At 48.3% G+C, this 18,685-nt stretch overlaps 1 protein-coding gene across 1 annotated transcript; it reads left to right on the top strand.

Annotated features, from left to right (window-relative positions):
- The first annotated feature begins 358 nt into the window (after positions 1 to 358).
- Positions 359 to 1,600, top strand: LOC124688441 (zinc finger protein 8-like). The gene has a single exon (XM_047222122.1). It carries the CDS (start codon positions 489 to 491, stop codon positions 1,497 to 1,499), a length of 1,011 nt encoding a protein of 336 aa, XP_047078078.1. The 5' UTR covers positions 359 to 488; the 3' UTR covers positions 1,500 to 1,600.
- The last annotated feature ends 17,085 nt before the right edge of the window (positions 1,601 to 18,685 follow it).

Below are 18,685 nucleotides of genomic sequence, written 5' to 3'. Positions count from 1 at the left end.
GCTGCCAGGCAGGCCCGTGGCGATAGGGCACAAACACGCATTACATCTGCGACGCATCCACGGAGACACATTCATGGTGCAAATTTAGTCCGTGTTTGTGTCCAAGTGGATAGACCGATCAGTTTGCGCCGGGCCGCTGGTCATGTGTTCAGCCCCATTTTTCGACAGTGCAGGGACGCTCGTTTTCGATAGTGCGGGGACGCTCGCGAACACCGATTTGCGTCGGCAGAGATGCCCTTATTGTCACGCATGGGATGCGCGTGATGAGGCTACTAGTAATAGCGTGCATGGTCGAAGAAGCTACACTCTTCCACTAGCTGGATAGCCAGGGCGCAAGCAAGCAAGCAGGCAGCGGCAAACTGCGACTGGCACTGCAGCTGCGCTTGTACTTGGTGGTGGGAGAGCTAGAGGTTTAAGCTACTTCCTCGCTTGCTTGGTCTACCTACTTGTCACCTCTCGGGCTCTCGGTTCCGACCTCACACATATCCATGGTCCCCCTCCGCTCCGACCTTACAAGCATCGCCCATCTCTCCTTAAAACCGCACCAAACTCGTCGCCAAAATTCCTCAGCTAGCACACAAACAGAAAGAAGGAAAGAAAGAAACACACACACACTTCTAGCAACCAGTGGAAGAGAATTCCCTCCCCGGTTCCAGTTTGAGCTAGCCATGGCGGCCAAGCAGGAGGTGCGAACCGTCGACGCGTTCTCGCAGCTGCCCTTCATCCGGCCGGCGTCGGCACATCCGCAGCGGCAGGCTCCGGTCGACACCACCATCCGGCTCTTCGGCCGCGAGTTCTCCAACACCGACGGCCCGCAGCATCCGCCGCAGCGCAAGCAGGACGGCTCCGGCTCCCCGGACGCGGCCAACGGGAGCACCGTCACGTCGGAGGCCAACGGCGGCCCGGGCGCGGCGACGGCAGGGGAGGCGTCTCGCAAGTTCGAGTGCCACTACTGCTGCCGCAACTTCCCGACGTCGCAGGCGCTGGGCGGCCACCAGAACGCGCACAAGCGGGAGCGCCAGCACGCCAAGCGGGCCCACCTCCAGGCCTCCCTCGCCATGCACCGCTACGTGCCCGGCCACATGTACGGCGCCCTCCTCGGCTACCACCACCACCTCGCCGGCCGCTACGACCACCACCACCAGCTGCCGCCGCCGCACTACCCGATGTGGAGCACGGCGGCCGCTGGCGTCCCGGGACCCTACGGCGGGCCGGGCTCCGTTTCCCAGCCCATCGACGGCAGCCCCGTCGTGCAAGGCCTCTGGAGGGCGCCCCAGCCCGCCAACACGCAGAGCTTCGGCGCTGCCACGCCGGTGACGGCGATGCGGCCGGCGGTGGAGGTGGTGACCAGCTGCAAGGACGACCAGCAGACGGTGGCGATGAGCTTGCTGCCCTCGTCGCCGTCCTTTTCGTCCTGCTCCTCCACGTCGCCGGAGAAGCTAGGTAGGTGTGAATTGGGGCAGCAGCAGGAGGCTCTTAGCTTGGACCTCCATTTGTAACTCTTCCTTCATTCTTTTTAGGCTTCTTCTCGCGAGTTAGAAGTATGTTTGCAAGTGCATGTGTTGATTCAAAATAGCTTAAATAATCTCCACCTTTTCTGTCGTTTTAATCCTTGTTTTGCTAGATAGATTTGTTCCCCTTTTTCCAAGTGAAAGGATTAAAATGTCTTTCACTGAATTGCAAGAAAGGGGAGAAATTTACAATTGGAAAAATACATGGCTTGGTATGGTCCTCAATTCTTTCAAATGACTGCCTTATAAAAATTAAAATTTAGCATTCCCTGTCCGTCTTTTTGCATGCAAAAAAAATACAGACCAAGTAAAATAAATATCAGATTTACCAAGCGAAATGTGGTAGATTTGGAATGTGCGGGTCCAGCGCTACCGTACATGGACCCGTATAAATAATGTGGAGTACTACATCACATTGTTTTTTCTTTCTATCCGGGGCCCATGTGCAAGCGACGTTTGTCTGAAATGAACTGCTTTATACAGACACTACAGAGATGGCTCTTTTTAGCATGTGGTCTGCACAAGCCAGGTATGCCATCGTACTTTCTGGGCTTCCTCTTATAGAAGTGTATTAGAATAACTTAGTCGTAGCAAATTGGCATGGCACGTGAGCAGAGGGCTAAAAGAAGAAACATGCAATTTAAAATGGGGAAATAAACTGTTTTCTAAGTATTGAAGAATCATGGCTCCCCCTGGTCATGTGAGTCATTCAAAATTGCTGAACAAGGAAATTCATACGAGTACATGCATATAGCCTTTGAGGGCATCTCCAACCGGGCGACCCATCCCGCGCCCGCGCGTCCGGATGGGTCGAGCCGGACAAAAAACCGGCCCAGCGCGCGGACCCATCCCTAAAACGGATGCCCGCGGCGTCCGGAACGACGCAAACCCGGCCCAAATCCGGGCCGGGTTTGCGTGGCCGCGGACGCGAAAGGCTCGGTCGCTCGCGTCCGCCCCTTGTCCGCCCTCGGCCCGCGTGTCATAGGCATGAACAATATTTTTCATTAAAAAGAACTCATTACATTTTTTTAGCTACTACTTCTACCCTATACGTATGGGGCCGGCGGTCTCGCCGGCGACTCCTCGCCGGCTCGCCGTCGGGGCCGTGGATTTCACTCGACGCGGGCGGCTCGTACGCGTGAGGATTCCACTCCGGCCTACGGGCCGGGTGGCGCGGCGGCGGCGGCGCGGGCGCGGCGGCGGCGGCGGCGGCTTGGGCGGAGGCCACCATCCTCCTCCTTTCCGTCCGCGCACCTCGGGCGCGCTCGCGCTCCGCTCCTCGCGGCGGAACCATCCGCTTCCCGCATTGCTCCACCTCCCGCAGCGGCGCGTTCCACGGCGGTGCGCGCCTCCGAGCGGACGCGGGCGGGTGCCTGGCCCTCGTGGATCTCCTGCCGCCGGCGCATGCGCTCTTGCCGGCCACGCTCCGCCGACGCAAGCATCCTCCCGGCGCGCCGCTCGGGCGACGGCATCCGGATGAGGTGACGGGCTGCTCGCATAGCGAGCGGCTCGTTCTTCCGGCCGAGGAGGTCGCCTAGCGGCGGCGGCCGGCCCGCCGGATGCCCTCGTGCTCCTTCGTCACGCGCGTGAGGTCGGCGAGTCGCTCCTCGATGGCGGCGTTGATGTTCGCCGGCCGCGAGGTCCTCCTCGTTGACGGGCTCCTCCGCGGCGGCCGCCCTCCTCCGCGGCCTCGTACCGCCCGTCCGCGGTCTCGTGCCGCCCGTCCGCGGTCTCGTGCCGGCCTCCGCGGCCGCCTCCACCATCTCCGCGTCACCGGCCTTCTGTGCCGCCGCCTCGGCAGCGACGCGCAGCGCCTCATCGTCGGCGACCCACCGCGAGTCCGCGCGCTCCTCCTCCACCGTCCGCGGGAACCCGGCCCGGGCGGCGAGGGAGAGCTTGGCCCATGTGGCTCCGGCAGGTGCGCGGCATGGCGACGAGCAGGGGGCGGGGAGGATGGTGTTGCGGTCCGTGCGAGACCGCCGCCGTCTTTATAGCCGGCGGCTCGGCGGGAAACTTGGGCGGTCGGTCGCGCCAATGGCGTTTTCGCGCGCGGGAACCTTGGTGCGCGCGGGAACTTTCCCGCGCGTTCCACCGCCCACCATGGCTGTCCCGTCGAGGCTCTGCCATGGCGCGACGCCGCGCAAGGAAGACGAACCACGTGGCGTCTCGTTTGGGTCGCCGCGTTGGGCGCAGCGTGCGACCCAAACGGACACGCGGACGTGGGGCGCTGTCCGCGTGTCCGGGCGGCGACCTAAACGGCCCAAAACGGACGGCCCAGCGCGTCCGTTTGGGTCGCCCGGTTGGAGATGCCCTGACGTCATTCAGTTTTTATGAACAGTACGCCGTACTAGATTTCCCAGAATACAATCTTGGTACACCCTGTCGCGCCTTCAATTTAGTACAGAGGAGAGAGGAAGCAAACTAGGACGTGCACAGTGTACTGACAAAGTCCGTACATAGCGAGCAAGGAGTACTCTGCAGTGCTGCCCCGTACACGACACGTTAGCTCATTAACCAACGGGTAATTTGAAGCCGCACTTAGGCATCTCTAACGCGGGCGATTTCCACAAAAAATAACCTAAAAGCAAAACAAATTCGAAAAATAAACCATCGGCCAAACTATTTCACTAAAGTAACCCATATGTGCCGCGCAGGCAACAAGGGCGTTGCAAACACCAGTGCCACACCTTTCTCCTTGGCGCGGCAGTAGCGCCAGCGTGGCGTAGCGAGCCCTGGTGCGTGGTAGACCGAGAGCTGGGGCGCGGCACTTCGATGCGTAATAGAACGGCATGGTCGGCCCGAGCCAGCCCAGCCAGTCGGGTCTAGGGTTCATCGCGATGTGGGAGGCACCAGGAAGCGGTGGCTGTTGTCCCCTCTCTCCCTCCTCCAAACCTCCCACCGAACGGCCCCATCTTGCTGATTCTCTCCGAGATCTTGCTCCCCAACCCTTCTCCAAGGTATTCCCCCTCAATCCTCGTCTATTTTATCAGGAAATTTGAAGAAAATTCTCAATTGTTGCTATTTTAGGGAAAACTCTAGTTCATCAAGAATTCTAGAAATCGAAACCCTAAACCAATTTTGTAGCATGGCAATAGCACATGTGTGACTATTGTTTAGTTTTTGTGTGGCCTACATTTTGAAGTCAAATGGTCACATATTATATTAGGGAAACCATAGTTCATCAACATATCTAGAAATTTATATCCATTTTTAATCTTGTAGGATGTGAATAGCATTTGTGTTACTATTGTTTGTGTCTTGTGTGCTAAATTTTGTAGTGACATGGTCACATATTCTTTTCTATCTTGTCACATTTGCTCACATATTAGTTCTTATATTGTCACTATTGCTCACACTAGCCTTTTGACATGCTCATATGTGTAGGATGTTGCTTCTCGAACCTCATTATGACGCAAGACGCCGTGCGTACTTCATGTCCGAGAAGAAGTGGGTAATAGAAATGAACCTAGTGGTACATATTGTTATCCAATGCCAAAATGCATATGTAATAATAAGCTTGTATTTGTGTAGGTCTTTGGACCCCTCCGACTTAGGTGTCACGAGGCCTCGTCCTCAAGGAAGATGCCATAAGATGAGCGATACACAGAGCACATCGAGAAGCTAGGTCTCCTTCCATTCATCCATATGGTTACCCGGTCGACGCCGAACATGAACCCTTCCGCCATCACTGCTCTTATCGATCGTTGGAGACCAGAGACGCATAGTTTTCACCTCCGAACCGGGGAGATGACCGTGACTCTGCAGGACATGTCGATGATACTTTCACTCCCCACTAAGGGGAAGCCACTCTGTATTGACACATCTTGTGAAGACTGGTGCGGCAAGATGTTGACCTTATTATCAAGGTTCCCGGTGATATTATAAACAAGAAGGATGAGAAATTAAGGGTCTCCGCCGGGGCTACTGTCACTTGGATCTCCCAGAACTTCAAGACATGCCCGGAGGGAGCTAGCTAGGATGTGATTCAGCTGTACGCACGTGTGTATGTGTGGTATGTTATCACCAGAACTTTATTTCATGACAGCAGTGGGAATACCGCTCAGTGGCACTAGCTGAAGGCATTAACAAATATGGACACTAAATGGAGTTGGGGTTCGGTGGCATTGGCCTTCTTGTACCGTCAGGTAATCACTTGTTTCTTTTTTGCCATTTCTACATGACATCTCCAACTTGGGCTATGACTAACATTTGCTCCCCTTTATATGTAGTTGGACGAAGCTTGTTGTAGGACCGGTAAGGACGCTTCTGTTGGTGGTCTGTTGCTTCTTCTATCCATCTAGAGCTAGGAGCGCTTCCTGTTGGAAGGCCGAAGGTTTTCGATTACAAGGATTACGAGGATCACGACAACCAGTTGCGGCTACCTAGACGTGGTCTCCAAGTTTAGTGGCGACCTGGTAGCGGAATATCGGACCTACACCAACGAGTTTGATAACATAACCCCGTAGTAGGTGAATATTTACATCCCATAAGTCGAATGCATTTTCATTATTTGAACTCTCATGTTGACAGGTACGATCTAGGTGGAATGGTAGCCATATGGTCCTCGAGCAAAGTTTGGTGACGCTTTAACGTTCAGACCTAACCCGGCTTGCATGGCGGAAGCTACTCTTTGGTATAGGAATTGCCTCTTGGTATGCGTGTGGGCCGTTGAGCATCATATATCACAGCGGGTTATGAGACAATATGGGTTACTTCAGCCTTGCCCACCGGAATGGAAGGACATGAGTACAATACTCCACGAGTACGACCCCTTTTGTAGCTCTTTTGTAAATCAATGTATTTTCCGTGGGTTATAACATGAGGTTCTCCATTCACATCTTTGACCGGAGGAGGAGCAAGAAGATGGATTGGCACCAGATTCATAGGAAGTATGTGAAGATATTCGTCGCGCGAGTGGAGGAGCAAAAGAAAGCAAAAGGAATCCAATATGGAGAACATAGTGAAGATGCTTTCAAGCACTACACTGGTTTCTTGACAACACTCGTGTTCAGTTCCTTCCGGATGCTTATGGGCACGATATTTTGGAAGAGCATGTGTTCGTGTTAAAATGTTAAGACTGTGTTCCTGTTAAAAACTGTGGCATCTACCATAATTTTTTCTGAAGTTCAACTATCGTGCCGACATCTGCATCGTGGCAGGACTCAGTGCAACGCCGCTTCTCATGGCGTAGCCGATGTGTGACGCCCCATGCTCCGGCGTGGCAGGCTGCGGTGTCGCGCCACAGGCTCCGACGTGGCATGCTGTGAAATAGTTTTGCCGATGGTTCATTCTTCAATTTATTTTTCTTTAGGGTTATTGTTGTCAAATTCACTTCTAACGCGGGGACGCATCTATCACAAAGAGTCCACCACCATCTACCCCAAAGAGTCCCACAACTCTGCACCCGTACCTGACCCCGTCGATTTGCCACAGTACCCGACTGTGGCTGCCAACTACGTTACGCCACCCAGGTTGGGTACTTTTGCCGGCTGCTGGAGAGGTCGTTTTGCCACCACCATAGAAGTAGCAACCGGGGTTGCTTCCCTTTAAGCAGCAAAATCCAAGGTCGTCGTTGTTTTCATTTGCGATGCTTCGCAAGTCCTTTCTCGGCATCACCACCTAGAAGAGGTTAGATTCCAGCACCGTGCTGCATGGTCACATCGTCGGCTGCGGTGTGCTTTGCCCATAGGTTGCTATGTCCTCTGTGCTTGTGCCGCCTGCAGGGTGTTCGATGAATCAATGTACAAATTTTGCAGAGTAGTGGTTGATGTGTTCGGTGGAGAATATTTGAGACAACGAACTGCGTTGGACACAACCTGTATGTTATCAATCAACGCTTAAAGGGGATTCCCTGGGATTGTTGGCAGCATAGATCGCATGCACTCGGTAGTGGAAGAAGTTCCCATTTGGTTGGCGAGGGTAGTACAAACGAGACATTTTAAGGGGTGCACGGTCATACTTGAAGTCTTCGCTTCACATGACCTATCGATTTGGCACTCATTTTTCGGGGTGACTGGTTCCCATAAGGATATCAATGTGTTGCAACACTCTTCGGTGTTTGGTAGGCTTGCACTTGGAGAGTCCCACGATGTCAAGTTTGAGATCAATGGCCACCAATACAACAATGGGTACTATCTAGCTGATGGCATCGATCCACTTTGGGCTAGTCGTGAGGACAATCCGGCGTCCCAACGATGAGGAACGGTCAAGGTTTGCTAAACAGTCAAGAAGTTCGGATCATGTCTCGAGACACTTTTGGTGCTGGCGTGGGACGTTCTCGAAGGCCTCCGTGCATGGTTCTAATACCTGTGACTTTGTTATCACCACTCTCCGTCCTCGTTGTCTGCTGGCAAGATCGGCTTAAAAGGCGTGCCACGTATACATAAAGAGATGAGATCCATGACCCCTCCATTCTCGTTGTCCGCTGGTAAGATTGGGGCTCCACAGCCCGGAGCGAGAGGGCAGACGGCTACTTCCAGCAACAACTTGGCTGGTGCGTGCGATAATGTTTGCTGGTTTCACAAGGAGGCATGGTGGCATCTCTAGGTAGTAGTCGGGTGCTCCGTTTCAAATTTGTACTAAATCAGCCAATTAATATGAAACATAAGAAGTAGGTGGCGAACATTTTTTTCCCCCACAAATCATTGCACGCGAAGAGAGATAGAAAAAAAAAACAAATATGCAGCTTGCACTTTGTGTGTGCAAAACGAAAGGCGGTGTCATGCTGACCTGCTGTACACGGGCTGCTATGCTCTCCACCATCGTGTATCGTACGCACTGCCGATTGAATGGGCCGAAACTGCGAAGCAACAGGCCGAAGATGCGATCGTGTTCCAGGCAGGGGACAAGCAAACCGAGCGTCTGAGCGACGCGCGCGCTGCATTGCATCTGCATGCACAGCTATCTAACTGCTGCTACTATAGCAGTGTACACCAAGGGAGAGCTTACAGGTCGCTGCATGCCTGCATCGCTGACGGCTGACAGGATCCATGATCGTCGATGCAAGTACGGTGTAGGTACCCTAGACAGATCCAAATAGGGGGCACTGCGCCATGCGGCCCATCGGTTGGCTGGCCACGTACGAGCTCAGCTCTGCGGCGATCGAGCAGGGCCAGAGCATGCATGCAGTACCACGGCGGCCACCAGCAGTAGCAGCAGCAGAGATGCATGCGGTGTTGCCGGCCATCGCCAGAGAAGACGGACACATGCCGCTGCTGTAGCTGTACTAGCTGGGAGAGTGTGAAGCCATGCACAGACGAGTAGTTATTAGTTAAGCCTAAGCGCCTGCTACAAATTCAGTGGCATGTGTGATGCATCTGCCTAGTGCAGGGACGATGTACGTACTCGATCGTCTTCCGTTAATTTCTGTTGTGAAATGTATATGTGGATTGCCTAGCCCTTTCCATCAGTTCGGATTTTTGGTTCAAGTGGCTAGTGCATGAAGCTTAACATGGTATCAGAGCCCCAGGTCTCGAGTTCAAATTCTGGCTTTCACATGGTTTTCGCAATTAAGCCTAAAAATTGTTGTTGTCCCCCTCTTTAGCCACCGTTGATGCCCTGTTTCGGTGTGCTCTTCTTCTTTCACGTGTTGACTTTCTCTTCTCCCGTCACACGCGAGTGGGGTGTTGAAGTAATTCGAGCTGTAATTGTACGTACATGTAAAGAGTTCAAATGTGAAGATGGTATAATAATCCGCTATGATGACAATGCCGCGGTTATAATTGATCAAAAAGGAAATCCAAAAGGAACTCGAGTTTTTGGCGCGATTGCCGAAGAATTGAGAGAATTGAATTTTACCAAAATAGTTTCATTAGCTCCTGAAGTATTATAAATACTAGTTAAGTAAAATTTAGATCAAAGAATAAATTTAGTAGATTGTGTTTTACGTATATGTTTTAAAATCCAAAATGAAAAGAAAAAAAAAAGAAAACATGTTGATTATAGAAAAATTTGGAGGAACCTAGAATTAGAGTCTTATGGGCAAGGACACTATTGCTGATTTACTCGCGGACATGAATAAAAAAGGAACAGTTCGAGTAATATCTACAAATATTACCGAAAACATTGTTAAAATACTTCTACGAGAGGGTGTGACGGTGTTGTGAAATGTATATGTGGATTGCCTAGCCTTTTCCATCAGTTCGGACTTTTGGTTCAAGTGGCTAGTGTATGAAGCTTAACAATTTCACTTCACTATGCTTTTTGAATGTATAAGCGTACAGGCATCGACGGCATCGTCGTGTCGCTCGTTCGGTGGATCCCGTCCATGGTTACAGCATGTCCGTCGCCCGTGGTCCGTGTAACGCGGAACCGCGAAACGTGGATGTGGTAAGTGGTAAACACATCGTAGTTTTTTAGTACGAAAATCGTCGTGACAGAATGAATCCCGCATACATGTACCGCAAGACAGAATCTTCAGTTATGTGGGATCAGTTCTACCGTATTTGCACATCGTACCGCAAATGAGATGACTGAGTTTTTTTACTTAACCTTACATGTATATACTTCTTCGGTTCTAAACACATACTAGTAGGATTGTACACAGATAGTAGTGTAGTAGGATTCTGAACAGTTGTTAGCAGGATTCTAAATAGATGCTAGTAGGATGTCTCAATTAACATTGCAGAAATTCCTCGCTGACATGTATGCCTCTTGGTCCCTCACCATATGTGCATGGTCTCCATTCTTACGCACGCCGATCAAGTAGTGCGGGATCGATCATCGATGGGTACCATGATGGTGAGCAGGGAGGCGTACAATTGCTGAGGAGGGTTGCTTCAGTGCTCCCCCCTAAATGAAGTTGAAGGGTCATAGTTGATTTTTTTTCTATGTTGGGTCCGCCGAAACTTATATTCAGCCCATGTATATTCGTTTGTATTGATACAATAAGTGTACGTCGTGTAAGAAAAAAAAAGAGGTTACGTGAGCAAAAAATTTACAGGACCTTTCAATTTCGACACACGCACGTGACCGTAGAGACGTAAAAAATGAGGTACAACACAACACGGATCATACGGGTCTATATAGGGTTGTACAGACGGTGGACCTACAGTTAAATTACAATTGTGCTCTCGCTTACGAACATGTATGAGAAGATATCCACCGTCATTGTGTTTGACAAGCCCAGAGTTGTTCCAGGGGAGGAGCACCGGAGCAGAAGTGAGGTTTGGGAGGCGTGGCTGCGGTTTAGGCTGGCTATAGTGCGTAGTATCTAGTAATATCATGTATATGATACTTGTCTCTGATACTATCTCTATAGTGGGTAGTATTATAGAGTAGTATCATAATCTTATAAATTTATTGTTTTGTAAAATCCCGTTACAAATATGTGTAAAAGATCTATTTGGCATTAATTTTTCTTGTAATCATGTGTTACTCTATTCCTATCTCTCCTCTTTAATTAGATGCTACATTAACATTTTTGTGAGTTTAGGATGCATGATACTACCTAAAATATTAGCACTATGGCCAGTCTTACAACAACAAAGAATCTTGGTCGGCTAGTTTGATGGTATCCGCTCGAGACCTGTTTTCGGGTAAAAACTGCAAAGTAATGGTTATACATGTGGTATCTGCTAGAGATGCTCCTAGCTATAGCTAGTAGTGGCGCACGCATGTGGCGGTATTAAGTGAGCTATCAGTTAGCACTGTAGTGATCGAGCAAACCTTACTCCACGTTCCCACGCATACCACATAGTTTTCACATGGGTTAAAAAAATTTTTTTGAGGTGGATCACACTGGTTAACTAGATGATACCCCGCGCGTTGCTGCGGATTTTTTTTGTGATATAAAAAAAGTGATTATTTTTATTTTGTGTGTGTATCGGAGCCGCTTAAATCTCAGTATTTCAATCAGAAAATGTAACATGGAAGTACCCATGCAAGCTTAATGCGGTTACATGCATTTGAAGGTAAGCTAACATTCATATTCTGAGATGCAAAGTTAAATGCTGATTTATATTTCAACATAACACATAAAAAAATTGAGATTACAAGGTAGCGGTTGTCAAACAATTCAAAAAAAATTGAGATTACATCAAAACACGGCATGACATCATCAAGAGTCAGGACCTCACTTGCATTCATCAAACATTTGAGGTTCAGGTTCGTGGCTCAGTCTAATTAAACTCGCTCATAGATGAAGTCAAGCACGCAGTTCAGCTTGTAGATCTGCATCTTAGATAAGAGAACTAATGGAGTTGACAAGTGGACCACATATAAGCATATTGCAGCCGATAATTTCTGTTAAATTGCTCATGGCTGCAAGTTTTCAATGTGACCATCAAATATCCTTGAACGTGGCTACTAATGGTAAATTTAAAACATCCGTTCTGATCAATAGAAAAACAAACTTCCCTCATTTGCTAAATGGTTGAAGAACCACTGCAAGAAAGATAGAGACCAGAATAGTTTTTTTTTTACCTGGATACTTATTACATACCCAAATTTGATTAATTTTCATAACATCATGGCCTAATTGGGCTTTCATCACACAGTTCGGCTGCATGTAGTAGAGACCTGAAAATAAGCACATGGTGGCCGGTGGGCTAAGTATTTGCAGGCCGCCCAAAGCACTGAAGTATACACGGACGCATCAACGGAGCGTCTAATGCCAGAAGCATGGAAGACCTTGCGGAAAATCCCAAATAAATCTGACAAAATAATTCGACCAAGGATTGACCACAAACCTAACCCAACTAACACAAATACAGCGATATGCATTTTACTGACCAGGAGATTTTGATTGGTTTTGATCATGGGAAACTATTGATATACACTGATGCAAAGTATATATAAAAACGAATTATCAAGGACCATAAGAATGAGAGAGAGATGATATACCAAAATCAAATGACGTTGGAGGAGTCACATTGCGAAAAGTTGATCCGAGCCTCAAGAAGGAAGACATAGACAGTACTTGCAGACTATATAGAAAAGAAATCAGGATGCACTACACACACATATGTTCACTTCGACTGCTGAAGCCAGCAAATGAATCCTCTACGGCTCGCCTTACGCAGTGCTCCTTCTAGAGGTCGGCCACCATGTCGATGGATAATAAGGCGAGGAAAGGAGGTGGAATAGATAGTGGGGAGGGGAAACGATGGGACAACTAATTAAATCTGATTGATTGATGAGGGAATGACGATGGAAGAGCTGCTAATATAACTGTGAGGGGTACATGATACGTCGCGCCGCCGCGGAGGATTTAGTGCCCGTGATTATCCACGAACAGGAAATCGATCAGGGAACTTTTTTTCAGGACGTCCAGCTCACGTGGCTGGCCAGGGCTACGAACGGATATCCGGCCCACATATCGAGCCCACGAAGGAATGTCCGGACCATGAACTGGATTTGTACGGGAATCTTAGGAAACGGCGATGAAACGTTTTGCGTGATGGTGGAACGAAAGAGATGACGTGGAAGAAGGAGAAGCTAGAAAAATCAGTTAGTGGGGGTTTGCTATTAAGAGATAAAAGATTAGTTTTCAGCGCCCATGTCGACATGGGCTGGCGGGCCTTCCGCGTCCATCGAGACACATAGATCGTCTTCTGACCGCCTCCGGTGGGCATGGGATTGGACCGGGCAGGCAGGCTGCTCTCACTCGGAAGCATAAGAGCTCGAGCGAGCTCACACTGACAAGCCTGCATGCATGCGCCATGAAGGATCCATGGATCTAAGAGCAATTTCAATAGTATAGCTAGTTATTGGCTATAAGTAAGATGCTATGTTATCTATAGGTAACATGTAGCCAACAAGTTCAATAGTTGTCTATAAGAATATACTACTTTTTCAATGGTTGACCCACCTTTCATTCACACACCTTGTCTAGGAGCACGTGTTAGAGCTAACTCTTGCATAAGAGCCCACCTATATTCTCTCTCCTCTTCTCTCTCCTCCAACTAAACATAAATATATTATTTTAATACTTATAGCCAGATAACTAAGCTTTACTGTACTGATCTAATCTCTTTCTATACTACGTGCCACGGTTTCTAAGGAGATCATGCGTGCATCGGTGCATGCATTGGCATCCAGTGGCCACAGGCACGCACAGCAAGCATGGAAGCTGTAGGGTTGGTACGAGTGAGCTAGGCAATCATAATGATCAGGCCAGGCATTTTTGCTATACGGTTATCCATGCATGCGTCGATATTTCTGAGGAGCGGCACTGTAGGCAGCAGTGTGCCCTCATGCATGGCAGCTACCAAAAAGATTCGCTTCGACATCAGCAAGCTGTAGTAACTTTTCAGTTTTTAGCATAGTTACACTAGTAGAAAAAGAGGTTTTAGTCTCGATTATGCAACCAGGACTAAGATCCATCCACGTAGGCTGTGTCCGTCGGGGCGAAACCGCATTAACTTTTTCTCACGATGATTTTGATATATTATACGGGTTTTTTTCCAACGTCGTATGCAAAAGTTAATGCGGTTTTACCATTTTTCAAACTTTTTTTGCAAAAAAGTGAAAATTCGAATTTCTTAATTTTACCGAATAGTAGGTTGCATAACATACAAGAATCTGAAAAACATTTTATTTTTTAAATTTTCTATCATTTTTTTACTACAAAGCAAAAAAAGGCGATCCAAGGGGGTGAATGGTGCGTGGGGAGTAAAAAACCAGAAAACCTTTAGTCCAGAATGGGGACACCAGCCTAGTCCCGGTTGGTAACATCAACCGGGACTAGAGAGGTCTGCGCCAGCCGCAGACTGCCATAGCTACCAACCGGGACTAAAGATCTACCCTTTAGTCCCGACCGGAGCATTAGTTCCGGTTCATCATTAGAACCAGGACTAAAGACCCCATTAGTTCCGGATCAAAGTATTTGGGGACTAATGAGTTGAGATGAAAGACCTTTTTTTCTACTAGTGTTAAGAAATAAGACGTTCTCGTTTTACACGCTTTTTATTTGATGAACAATTGTTTCAAATATATAAAAATTGTTTATATGAAAGTAGCATTATTAAAAAGTGTTTATGGTTAATTTTTATGATCAAAGTTTGTTTTGGAATTTGCGTAGTATATATTTGCAACGGAATCTTTGCCAACTGTTACGGGAAACCGGATGTAGCACAAGAAGACATTGACAAAGATTTGACATGCACAGATATGGGACGCTACAAACGTTTCGTGCAGACGTTTTTGAAAAATCGGTGAGTCGTTTCCCGTGAGCCTCCCAGCCCTAGCCGCCTCTCCCGTACCCCCAGCCTCCCAGCCCTAGCCGCTGCCGCCGCCGCCGGTAGCGACGCCGGGGCAAAGACCCACGGGGCGTGGCGGCGGCGGGGGCCCTTCCTCGTCGACGCATGGTGGACGGCGGCCGGATCTCCCTCCCTCGAGCATGGCGGACGCGCGGATGGGATGGGCGACGGCGGCCTGCGCTGCGCCCCTTCTCCCGTCGGCTCTCCCCGGTGGATCGGCCGGCGCGGTTGGGATGGGCGGCGGCGGTCCGCGCTGCGCCCTCCTCCCGTCGGCTCTCCGCGGCACTCCGGCGGGGGCTGGTGGTGGGCGGCGGCCGTGCCCATGGCCTGCGCCATTTTCCCCCGCCTCTCGCCGGTGAGTGGAGGCGATCTCGGGCTTCACCCGCGACACGAGGTCGCCCGGGCAGCAGCCTTGGGTACGACGGTGGAGGTGGCCCTCTTCTTCGCCGGAGAGGGTCGGCATGCGGTTGGTGGTGGTGGATCTATCGATCTATCACCGCGTTCCGGCGGCGAGATTGAGATGCATGGAAGCCGGCGACGGAGTCGCCGGTGGAGGGTTGGAGTGGCCAGCCCAGGATGGTCGCCGACGTGGGGGTCCGACCTGAATAAAGGCGGTGGTCCTAGGGTCTCTCTTGCGTGAAGAGGAAGACCTACCGAAGGCCTGGACTCGTGATCTAGCCGGAGTGTTGAGTTCCGGAAGGCTCCGCCGGCGAATGTAGCGTGCTTTTTGCCCGGAGTTTGCTGGATCGGTGGTATTCGGTCGTGCGCACCCATGCTTTTATTCCGACCGATTGGTTCCGGAGGGAGCGACGCGAAGCTCTTTTTCTCGTGTTGACATCAAGTGACTATGGATCCATGATGAAAGTCGGAAGAAGAGAAGTTCATGAAGGCCGGAGGGAGGACTAGCTAAGGGAGGTTCAAGTCTCCGCGCTGTTGAGGGACTTGCTTGGTATTCCGGGCTTCACAGCAGCGGTATGAAAGTGGGGGCGACAACACGAGGTGAAGTTCGAGTCCTACCTTTCGGGGTGAAAACCCAAGGTCCGACCTTAATCGGTTGTGCCCGGCAATGACCTTGTTGGAGGCATTGTTTTGAGAGCGGGGACTATCTTCGTGGTGAAAACCTAAGATCGTTGATCGGGCGACGACGGTGTTAGAGCACCTGTTTCCTTCTTGGAGGCGTCGTTTTTGGAGAGTCTGTATTTCAGGTGTTGTTTTGGCGGTGGATGTATTGTTGTTGTTAGGCCCAAGATACTTGTAGCGGGACTTTTGTTTCTTAGTTTTCTTTTCCTTTTTTTGGCTGTGTGCATCCGTAGTGCCATTAGGGTGGTGCGTTGTTGCAGAGGCTGGATGTAATTGGTATCTTTTTGATATTAATATATTCCTTTTATCGAAAAAAATATGATATGGTACTGTATGACATGATTGGTTCATGTCTCAGACGCAAGAGGCTCCTGAGGGAGGATGTCGTTGTTCCGCGAGTGAAAAGAACCAACGGCTGACAACTGACAAGAAGAGCATCTCTTCTCTATTGGCTATTGCGAAGCAGTGCGTCTTCTGTTCTTGATGTCACCCGCCCGGCCGGAACGAAAGATCGTAAACTGTGAGAGTACCGTCAAAACCGACGCCGCAAACTGTTCTGCACAAGACGCGCGCGACACGCAAACTGTGTTTTTCTGAGACGAAAAGGACAGCGTAAGTGAGGAACCAAACTAGTGAAAGCATCCACAGTGAAGAGGCCATGCACAGGCTAGCACTAGTGGAAAACGGGGTTTTATCATCCCTTGATAAGGTGCATTTTTTACCGGTTGCTCAACCGGTAAAAAACTCTCTTTAGCACCGGTTCGTACAGTTACGAACCGGTGCTCAAGGGAAACCACGTGACGGCTGCCGAGCGTCCGAGCGAATGGGTCTTTAGCACCGATTCGTACCGCGGCAGAAAAACGTTGTCAAGGCAGAACCCCGCTACCGATGCCTTTGTTATATCCAAAAAAAAAATCGAATTATTTTCCACTTCCTCTTTTTCTTCTATTTTTTTTTTAATTTTTCATATTTTAGTTATTTGACAAGTTTAGTCTCTAACTATATTTATCTCTAGTCAAATTACTTACTCGTGGTCAAACTTCTCGCTCGGTCACCCATACTCCCACTACTCCAGCACTAGCACATTTAACTTTCGAGTTCATTTCCGTCCTGCTTCCAATAGGATTGATATGGCATCGACCAACATATTAATAGGATTGATTGATACTAATATCGTGTATGTGATATTAGTATCATATCAATCCTATTACGTATTGGTCGATGCCATATTTCTTTATTGTTTGAATTTCAAGTAATTATTTTAATAAAAAAATTAATGATGTAATAATAATCTTGAATAAATAAATAAACATTAACTTTTTAATTTGCATTACTTTAAACTTTTTTTTTAATTTTTTTTTTGCAAAATCTAAAACCTGAAAATTGAAAACCTAAAAATTTGCGAAAAGTAGTAGTAATCTTTATGCAGGATGCAAATATTAATTTTAATTTTTTTAAAAATAGAAACTAAAAAATTCTAAATTTCTCTCCCTTTATTTCGAAATTCATGTTAGACATATTTTAAAATGTTAAAAAATTTGAAACAAAAATTTCGCACGTACATCTTCATGTGCTACGCGCTTGCAAAGTCGTTTCGTGAAAAAACGAGTTGTCGAGTGGCGTGTGTAAAAAAGACAAAATTCGGTGCTAAAACAAAGACTTGTCACAAGATAAATTTTCTCTTTTTCACGTAGACTATAAAAAAATATCATTTTTTCGTGAAACTTGGCGAACACACATATATTATGGAGATGTACATGTAAATTTTTTTGTCTAAATTTTTTAACGTTTGGAAATACGTTTTTATGGTAGAGGGATCATACGCACCCGGGAGCCGAATTGAGTTTCTGTAGCAAAAACTAAAATCTTACTGCTTTCATATTTTAATTTGAAATTTTGAGAATCTAAAAATTGGCTAATCGGGTAAACCCTAGTGAATTCGGATGTAACTTTTTTCCCACGATCATTTGGATATATTATATGTTTTTTTCGACGTCATATGCAAAAGTTAATGCCATTTTACCTTTTTCTAAACTTTTTATGCAGAAAAGTCAAATTTCAAATTTGTTAATTTTCCCTAATAGTAGGTTGCGTAACATACATGAATCTCAAAAGATTTTATTTTTGAATTTTCTATCATTTTATTTTGTAGTTTATAGAGCTAAAAAGGGGGTGGAGGTGCGTGGGGAGCAGAAAAACTTTAGCACCGGTTTGTACCACGAACCGGTGCTAAAGGGTTCGCGGCTGACGCCAACCCTACACGAACCCTTTAGCACCGGTTCGTGTCATGAATCAGTGCTAAAGGTTTCGCACGAACCGGTGCTAAAACTCTGGCCTCTCGAACCGGTGCTAATGCACCCTTTAGTATGGTTTCGTAATCTTACCGGTGCTAAAGCTTCAGGTAGCTCTAAACCAAAGCCTCTTTTTCTACTAATGTAGGAATTTAATCCCGGTCGTTTTGCATAATTCCCGATAATTGTTCTGGATCGATGCATAAGTAAGAATCCAGTGCTTGGGCAATCTGTGCAAGTTAAAGCTCCCAAGCAGCGGAGCCTAATTGCATGCGGCAACTGATTCAAGCTAAAGGATTTTAAGCGCATGTGGGTGCTCTAAGTGTACAAGCATAAACACTTACGGAAGATTAAACATGACAAGTGATCGAATCTGAACTAACCTTGTAGGCTCGGAAAGGCACGAAAAGTTTATGTTAGTTTATTTGGTGGAGATTTTGGCATCATCAAAATGCCAGTATTTTTGGTAAATGTGATGCTTGAATTGAGAAATCCTCTAGATACTTGAAAAAAAATGTGTGCACCCCTCTTCCTCCTCAAGTTCGGACAAGCCAAACAGGTTAGAGTGCAGCTGGGCTCCTTTCCGCATCGGCTCCATAATCAT

The sequence above is a fragment of the Lolium rigidum genome, chromosome 2 (assembly GCF_022539505.1).
Source record: "Lolium rigidum isolate FL_2022 chromosome 2, APGP_CSIRO_Lrig_0.1, whole genome shotgun sequence".
Lineage (NCBI taxonomy): Eukaryota > Viridiplantae > Streptophyta > Magnoliopsida > Poales > Poaceae > Lolium > Lolium rigidum.
The sequence above is the reverse complement of the archived record's forward strand: the minus strand, read 5'-3'. Positions and strand labels throughout refer to the sequence as shown.

What these genes read in the sequence shown, in the direction of transcription:
- LOC124688441 (XM_047222122.1), top strand. Translation starts at nt 489, where the DNA reads ATGGTCCCCCTCCGCTCCGACCTTACAAGCATCGCCCATCTCTCCTTA.